The sequence below is a fragment of the Porites lutea genome, chromosome 5, assembly GCF_958299795.1.
Source record: "Porites lutea chromosome 5, jaPorLute2.1, whole genome shotgun sequence".
Classification (NCBI taxonomy): Eukaryota; Metazoa; Cnidaria; class Anthozoa; order Scleractinia; family Poritidae; genus Porites; species Porites lutea.
Genome location: NC_133205.1, coordinates 1907501 through 1916884, shown reverse-complemented (window position 1 = coordinate 1916884; position 9384 = coordinate 1907501). Strand labels below are relative to the sequence as shown.

Here is a 9384-nt window from a genome sequence, read left to right as displayed (position 1 = left end):
TTGTGAAGTCCAAACCTCCTATAAAAATTCACAGGCCCATGGCCAAATTAATTTACGGATATCTCTCTAGACAGCCCCCTTTAATGAAACAAAGTATGACGACACTGTTATTTATATGAGTTTTTTGGTACTTATTCATGCAAGGGGAAAAGAAAGTGGTTGATCGGTTCCTTACGTTTTTAATATTAACACGGTATAGAAAAATATGTTGTAATACAAACCGCAGAAAGACTTTTGAAACCTTTAAAGCCGCACGTCGCGGACCAGCTTTCGCAGTGTTAGATTGCAAATCGATATATGATCATATATATTGTTTTGTTATTCTGCTGGAAATTTTTTCCCAACTGCGCCCGCCCTCATTCACTGGCTTCGAGGTCACATGACATCTAACAATAAAACGTCTACGAAAACGTCACTTAAAAAGGTGAATTCGCGCTGCTTCAAACTTTGCCACTGTTATTCCTCGTTCAATACGGACAGTTGTTGTAATTTTTTTCTGGAGTTGAATTCTTAAAGACTATTTCGAAGTCCAGGAAAAGGAAAAGAAAGTCGTTGTCTTCGTTCACATCCTCGACAAAACGTGAAATTTATCCTGTGTACTGCTAGAACATCGTCTGCCATTTCTGTATCGATTAAATTGAATTCTGGGAATGATGATAATTAAAGTTTCAGGAAGTCGATCTCACCATTTTCTTCTAAGAATGGAATTTCTTATGCGCTCATCCGATTATATTATTGTCACGCCGGAACGGAGCCACGATTCAGTAAGGGAAATTGCTTTGAGTATCCAAGAGATTTTCGAAGAAAAGTTTTAAGAGATGAGGTACTCAAAAGTAGCTTAATTTTAGCTCCTTGTTCCGGTTACGAAAACAATCTAAGTCAAACCCGGAAGAGAATAAACGACCTGTAAAAATATGCAAAGTATGCGGAACAAACTGAAGCCGTGGGATTCCTTTTAATCACGAGATCATCATTGCAGTGTAATAAGACCAAAAAATAAAAGGTTTAGTTCATCACTACGTCAGCTTCTCGTGAGTTAACACAAAAGAACAATTTTCAAAGCGCTGATGCCATCGTTAGGTTAGAGATTGGTAAATAAAGTTGATGGTCATGGGACTTATCAAGATCAGGGAATTTACAGCCGAAACAAAACCAAATATACAGATCATTCCAGGAGTTACTCCCGAAGTAACAAAACTGCGAATCTGCGAAGGGGTGGAAAGTCTCTTGACATTAAGAAATGTTCTAAATTTTTAATGATATTTGTCTTGGGGGAATGTGGCCTGTAAGTGGAGGCGTGCTATTAAGCTCCCTTGGTCTATACCATGCCCCCACTACCAGACCACCTTCAAGTGAAGTTTTTGCTACCTGACTATTCAGTTCACATCTCCCGTGAGGAGTGAAATGATGTGAAGTATATATGAAATATTTCATTTTTGAACTGCGGTTGTAGATGAAAGTGAAGAATGATCATCGCAGTACATTGACCTCGCTCCCAATGTGTGGCTTCATAGCTCAGTTGGTAGAGCAACGCACCGGTAACGCGGAGGTCACGGGTTCGAATCCCGTTGAAGCCCTGATTTTTTTCAGGCTTCTTCTTTCCAATTGCTTAAATTAGAAAATTTAATGCGATGATCATTCTTCACTTTCATCTACAACCGCAGTTCAAAAATGAATTATTTCATGTATACTTCACATCATCACACTTCTTTGTTTACAGTGGCACATCGTTAGGAAGTCAGGCCCTCCCCTTCTCCTTAATTTCCACAACTACGGGTTAGTCAGTTACACTTTCTAGTACATGATTTCACTCTTTTTTCTCAAATTCTTTTTAATACGGTACTTGAACAGATAATATTTATTGTCATGGTAACAAAGAAATTGGACGTGTTAATTCAAGCAAAATCAAAAACAAAAATGTATATATAACTGAATTCAATCACTGATTGAATTCAGTTATATAATATAGAAACGGTTTCTGTCCTCTGTCTACGCTCTACCTTTACGGCACAACGATATATGTATGTCTTAGCAATGCAAATTAGGTCTAGTTGCCCTACCTATAGACGTCACCATCTTGCTTATTCAGGTTTAAAAACCGAAAGGTCAAAACCCCCTCAAATATAATTGATTCGAGAGACTTTCACTTACTTAAGTGGCTTTGATCTGCTTGCGTTTGGAGGTTCGAAACTTTTTGTTATATCCAAGTGAACATTGTCAACATTAGATGTACCAAGTTTGTTATTTATTATTATTATTATTATTATTATTATTATTATTATTATTATTATTATTATTATTATTAATAATAATAACTTTTTTTTTTCAATTAAACGTTGTTCCTGTTTCACTGTTTTTCAGCGGATCACACTCAGGTCAGCCTAGCCCTTGTGTATGTGTCCGGAAGTCACCTAACACTATCGATTCGAGGAAAAGCCGCTTTCCCAAGAATGGCGATTTCCTTATAAGTTCACCTCGAATTTTAGTTATTTACGTAAAATGATTTAGTTTGGTCGCTATGTTTTAAAGAGCTGATAGTCATGTCAGAAATACTAACTTCTGCCTGCTTTATGTGAAGTCTAACCTCGAGAAAGAAGAAACTTGAAAAGCAAGTTTGTTTGCACGGTGAGTTTCATTTCCACAATTTTCGCACTGTTACCTGTTATCACACTTGTATATGAGTTTAATAAGTTGTTTTTAAACCAACTAAATCTACTAATCCAGGTAGGAAATTTGGAAATAGATGTATGTTCTAAATGCATTTATTGCGCCGCCTCGATCACATTTGCCAAAAACATTGAGCCCGCTGCTTGTGCAATCGATCTTAAACATGGTGACTAGAAAATACAGTAAGTTCACTTAAGCCTTTATGGTTTAGATTGTATGAAAGCTAAGAATCACGATTATATTGTTCTTTATATTGAATCCCCAAATTTATTCGATATCCACAGATATCCGCCATTTCATGGACTGTTTCCGCTGAAGGGCATACATGCATATTGCACTGAAAACCCATGTGAACACATTCATTAGCTAGTAAGAAGAATTTGTAAAGTTTCATTTTTGAATTTACAACATTTAAATATTGCCTCATACTTTTGCAATTGAACTCTGAGTTATGTCATTTCTGTTACAGGGCACATTGTGACAAAATTTGAACTTAGTTTTGCTAAATACAGCTGTAGCATAATTGTTTAATTAAGTCATGCTTTTATTGTGAAATGGCCAGCTTGAACAAACCTGTCCATGTTCATATTTAAATTTGGGAGGTGGGGAGGAGGTGATTCAGGTGGCTCCTGTCATTTTTCAGGCATTTGTCATTTTTATCACAGAAGTTCCTTATAAGGGCCTGTTTACATGCAGGTGGGGGACCCAGGTGGGTGAGGTAAACACAGGAAAAAAATAACTGATTCCCATTTTTGGATATTTTAGGGTATTGAAAGAATACCCGTAAAAATCCCAAATTTGGCAAAGTGAGACAAGTCCCAACCAGGGAATTCCCAACCAAGTTCCCTGATTGGGACTTGTCTCACTCTTCCCAATTTGGAATTTGGGGGGTATTCTTTAAATACCCTAAAATATCCAAAAATGGGAATCCGTTATTTTTTCCTGTGAAAATATGGCGGGTCACCCCACCTATCATGTAAACATGATCAAATTAAAATGGGAGATTATATGGACAAGCAGGTTACCCCACCCAAGCGGGTTACCTCACGTACCTGGGGTCCCCCACCTCCAACAGGCTCTAAATCATCTCTTCCATCCAGTGGCAATCTTTGAAAACTGTGCCAATTGCTGATCTTTAAATTCTTCACAAATCTTCCAAACTGGCCTCTATGGCCTTTCTTTACAAAACTCTTCTGTAGTGGCCTTGCTAATGCTTTCCATTGGCTAGTGTTACTTATTATGTTAGTGCAATAAGAAACGTTTAAAGTTTTCAAATCTTTCTTCTCCAATACTTTGACTGGTGTACAGTTTAGTACCTAAATATGACATCCAGGTATTTTCAAAATATTTAAAAATGGATTGTATAGCCAGGTTTTATTTATTTCTTATAGTAATAGTCATTTATTGTTGCAGAAAGAAGCACAATGGAACATCATTGCCACAAGATGTTAAACAGTCTCATAGAGATCTGCATTGTGATCGGTATGGACCAAGACACAGGCCTTGTACCTGCTTATTCACCTGAGGTAAATTAATGATTTTCTTATAAAATCCACCACCAGAAAAGCAAACATGTTGAACGCCAAGAGACATATTATTAGACAACTTCAGTTTTTTTTTTCATTTTTTCTAGAAAATCTGACATTAAATTGTCATATACATTGTAAAAGCATTTTTCCCGAAAGATATGTGTAGAGTGAATGAAAAGGGAATAAAAAATGCTGTGGTACCTGGTGGTTGATAACTATTAGGGAAATGGGTGACCTGTATTTGACGCCAAAATACACTGTACGTACTCTGTGTACCTCAAAGTGTCTGGTTATATGAAGCTCCTAGTTCTAAAACACTTTCAATTGAAATTCTTTGATGGGTCTGCATTTCATTTGCTTTACTCAATTACATGTTTCATGTGATGATCACATGGGAAAAAAAAATTCACAGATGTCATTATAAAAATTATTTGGCACCTTATGGAGAAAAAGGTAAAAAACCTTCTGAAAATCATGTGACAATGACCATTTATCACAAGGCTACTTTTCATTGAATCATTTCTGTTGCCAGATTGTAATTTGTGACCCTCATACATTTAAATAAATTAAATGTTCAAAGGAAAGTGGTTTATGAAGTGGGTAGTGCTACACAGGTTTCAAAATATCAGGGTTAGAATTTAAGCCTCAAGTTTTAATAGGCCATTTGCACTAAAAGGTCATGTGGCATCGTTTTCATGAAAATGAAAGTTAGATGATTTTTCTTTCAATTTCGGATGTAAGATAATTTTTATGTGCTCTGTCAATTTTTGGCATCAGCAAGATTTCAAGTCATTGTTTAAAGGAAGCATTGATCACGTGACCTTTTAGTGCATGTGGCCTATTCTTAACTTGATGAGTAATATCATGTGTATTAGTAACTGTCAAACCTCACTTTATGAAAACCCAGACAATTTAGGGGCAATCTGTATGACCCCTTCATGAGTGTCAGTGTTAACAGGGTTTGACTGTATTAGATTTGAATTTAAAATTTATTCCCCTAATAGATGAGTGTATGGGTGTATCGTGGATTAAGGGTTGATGGGGGTTGGCAAAAAACAGTTTGTCAGGAATGGGCTGGTCGGTTGTTGCCAGAAGGCAGTACATAATAGTTATTGTTATATTTAACAATTAATGAATGAGGCTAAAGAATTATGGAGATCAAGGAGGGTGTTATCGGCTGATAACCTCCTCCGAGATCTCCATAGTTCTTCATTTGATACGAAAGCGGAATACAATAATTGTTTTATTATTCATTCAAAATCATTGGTAGTTTAAAAACATAGCTAAAACATGCTTGCCTCCATCAATGTCAAGGTCATCTTTAATAGTGCACGTTTAGGGTTGTTCAGCTCTGCAAAATAATTTTCTCCTAATAGCAGATGTTGCCCTTCCAGTTGTCTTCTTGCTGTTCTTGCCATGTTTTTAGCTATTATTTCACCTAGTTCTTACTCTTGAAACAAGTGAAATGTCCGCCATTTTTGTTTTCACAACCAAAACAACTCAACCTTGTCCCCAGGTCGTCTCGGTCAACAGTGCATTAACCAGCAAGGAAGCTGCACTTTTGACGTCATCAGTTGATTAATCGCAAAATTCTTCCAAATTTGGTCATCAGTGGCTGGTTATGGTGAATTACGCATGTGCTTTTAGCCAATCAGAATTGGGGAAATATTTTGAGTGAATAACACCGGTAAGGCTAATTAACACTCCATGACTGGTCCCAAGGGTAACAGTTATTTTTTGTGTCCCAAGAATCTCAAAGTTTCTCAAGTTATTTGTTATTATACCATCCACAAATAAATAATAATATTGCCAAATAAATTTCAAAGGGCATTCTACATTGACAGGTAACAGCTAGTGCACTGTTCTCTCTCTTGTAACTTCAGTATGCATTGTTGCCCACTCAAAAACTGGTTGGAAAGAGTTTTATTTGTCAGAAGTAATAAGACCTCAGAGTAACGTAGCGAGGAGGGTAGCCCTGCAAACTCATTCCCAGCATTCTCTCCTACTTGTCCCCCAGAATGAGCACAAGAAAGAGAGGACCCTAGGAAAGAGTTTGGATACTGCTGGGGAAAAATTCTAGCTATTAAAAATTACACTTGCCTTTTGATGTCATTTTATTTTATTTTATTTTTCCTCAACATCTACTACATACATTTTCTCGTTACAACAGAAAAGACAAGTGTCCAAAGGAAATGACCCTGACTCCCGCGTGTTTTCAAACATGTTTGAGACAAATGTGTTGGCAGCCATGTCAGTAGAGACAGCATCATTTCCTCATGCACCATATGACCAAATCAATGGTGAGTACGTAGTGCATAGGTGGACAAGTTATCAACAAAGGAATTAGACTTGTACAACTTTTCATTATTAGTAAACTTTGTGTCAAACTCCTCATTTTCACATCTCCTGTAATAAGCCCCCCTCCCGAAAAAAACAAACAAACAAACAAACAAACAAAAAAGAATGCAGAAGCAGTGTTTTAGATTTCTCTTGGGACAACTATAATACCCAGGGGAAATTAAAAACAAAGATTTTTCTAAATTTTTGGTTAACAAAGGTGAATTATCATGGGAGATAGGCAAATTGTGAATGGTTACTTGCTTAAAAAGGAAAAGAAAGAAAAGAACAATGAGAGGACATAATTATGCATGTTTGCAAATAAATTATTCAGAAGCCACATTTTGCAAGTACTGAACTTGGGTTAAAGCAGTGGAAACTCAATCAGAGGAAATTGATCACTATCGCAAAGGTTGGGTGTAAAGACAATCCTGTAGTTGCATAAACTTTCGCACAGATCATAAGAAAGCTAGAAAGTGGATTTCCAAGCACTGAAATTTCAAAATATTAAATTTTTTAAGGGAGCATATCCCTACCCCCTCCCCTCTGCCTCTTTCTCCCAGATGATCCCGCTCTCCAGGATATTTATTTCACCCTTAAAGAATAAATCCTGGATCCATCCCAAACATTTTTATAATTTGACATTCCAGATTAGTCTGATATCCAAGCACCTCAAAGGACCCCTTTTTCCCACTGACGTTTTAGTTCCTCACCATTGATAAAGCATGAAACGCTCCTTCAGATGTTTGATATATGTTGTAGTTAATTTTTTATCTCAGGTAAGTTTTCTCTTTTTTTGTTTTTGGGCACGGTAATGTATGCTAGTGAAACTGAAACAAAAGAAAATGAAAAATTACCTGAGATAAAAAAAAAAAATTACATGTAACTACAACATATGCATTGTTACCTCAAACCTATTTATTTTTTCTGTTGTGCTTTGCTGTTGGCAGGAGAGCCATATTATCCTAAATTGGGGATCGTGGGTAGTCCAACTAAACCAGCCAACCCAACAAAGCGTCGCCGTGGGTCAATATTGTCCTGCTGCAGAGTCAAGACAGCAGAGTTACCGTTAGGTCAAGATGTCATTAACAGTTTGCCAGCTCTTTGTTTTCCAGGTAAACATTTATTGCATTGGCCTAAGGTCAAACACAACCCCTAATCTTTGGATCTTGTGGTACAGTTGTACTTGGTTTTCCTGTGGTGCTCAAGGGTGACCTTTTCAGCAAGTTTTTTCATCATACGTCTGCATTTTTGGCGCCATTTTGAATTACGTCTTTATATGCATGCGCGTCAGCCTGGTTCGATCAAGGTCATCCAGATCAGAGATGATGCAACTGGGTTTGGAAAGGACAGGGTTATTTTAAGTGTCATCACTACTAGTCAGTAGTTCTAATTGCTGTTACAAAAAGGGAAAAATTAATGCACACGGCGTGATTGGTTAGTACAAAGCGTTTGTTTTAATTATTCACGCTACTTGACGTCACATTAATGCTTAAATACCAAAAAAAAAAAAAAAGCACGCAGCCTACATCCCCGCTGTGACGGGACATTCTCAATGTCACACTAGAGAGTTTAAGCTTCATGTATACCGCAAACGGCAAACGTCGGACTCAAGTTGAGAATTTCTCAAAACAGAAAATGATTAGATAAAAACAGCTCCAAACAATTCTTGTGGATATAAAATTGCATGAAACTACTAATTTATGTGTAGAAATAATGAACAGTGAACGACAAGTAAAGGAGAAACTTGGTCACGTGGTAGAAATTCGCGTTTTCCGTTTGACGTAAACGTGATGCTTAACCTCTCTACTAATCCTTTTTCCAAAACCACTGTAAGTGATCTCAAGAATTGAAACTACGACAACGACGACATTAAGGTATTCCTGGAGGCTAAAGTGACTGTTTCGGATTGCCATAACTTTTTAGCAGTGTAAAGGCAATGCCTCGAACGTCAAGGGGCAAACAAACAAACTGAAAAAGACCATGTCTACACTATAATTATATACGGGAGAGCTTTTCGTGCCGATATTAAACGCTACCCAGCACCGTGTGAACAGGATCAATAGAGAACTGGAACAAGCAGTTCACAAAACGCATTGAAATGGTAACGGATCAGTTAGCCGAGAGGGTCTGTTGCGTTACCTCACTTCTGAATAGTTACTTCTCTCTCAGTGGGTTTAAGTCCTTGCTCCTACTCACCTATTTCTCCTACGGTCTAAATTCTTGTCACACTGCGACGAAGAGAAGCAGAAACCTATCCAATATGTGACGATCCACTTTCAAGATTGCAGCGCACTGAGCTCCGGTAAGGTGGATTTCCACTGTCACGTAATTTTTCCGTGCGGCGCACGCACGTAAATTTTACGCGCGTAAATAAAATAGACTATGTATGAAAATTAGGCTAACAAGAAAACCATAAGGGAGAGGGCTTCACTCATAAGAACAGTGATTTCCGGTGCGATTTCTGTATAGGTGGATTTCCACTGCCCTGTAGTCTTTACGCGTGCACGCACGTAAACTTTACGCGCGTAAATAAAGTAGAGACAATGCGTGGAAGGCCACGCGGAAACGTAAAAGTTGAACCCCGCTCAACTTAAACGTTTACACGGTTCATCTTTTACGTTTACGCGCGACCTTTCATGCATTGCCTTTACTTTACTTAGGCGCGTAAAATTTACGTGCGTGTACGCGTGAAAATTACGGGGCAGTGGAAATCCACCTATACAGAAATCGCGCCGAAATCACTGTTCTTATGAGTGATTTTCATGAGCTCATCACGTGCCTTCCACGTTTGGGTACATTCTTCGGCGAAAACTGCGCAACAACTGCACAACTATGACATGCCGTTCCA

General features: G+C 37.7%; 1 protein-coding gene and 1 non-coding gene across 2 annotated transcripts in view; both read left to right on the top strand.

The window, feature by feature from the left end:
• The first annotated feature begins 1504 nt into the window (after nt 1-1504).
• Nucleotides 1505-1577, top strand: Trnat-ggu (transfer RNA threonine (anticodon GGU)). The gene has a single exon. It is a non-coding gene; the product is annotated as a tRNA-Thr (tRNA).
• A 2503-nt stretch (nt 1578-4080) lies between these two features.
• The window catches only part of LOC140938981 (DENN domain-containing protein 3-like), a 35612-nt gene continuing 30308 nt past the window's right edge, over nt 4081-9384 (top strand). Inside the window, exons 1-3 of the mRNA XM_073388537.1 lie at nt 4081-4193; nt 6367-6496; nt 7484-7648. Coding sequence (XP_073244638.1) covers nt 4092-4193; nt 6367-6496; nt 7484-7648 — 397 coding nt within the window. The 5' untranslated portion in view covers nt 4081-4091. The remainder of the gene's footprint in view (nt 4194-6366; nt 6497-7483; nt 7649-9384) is intronic.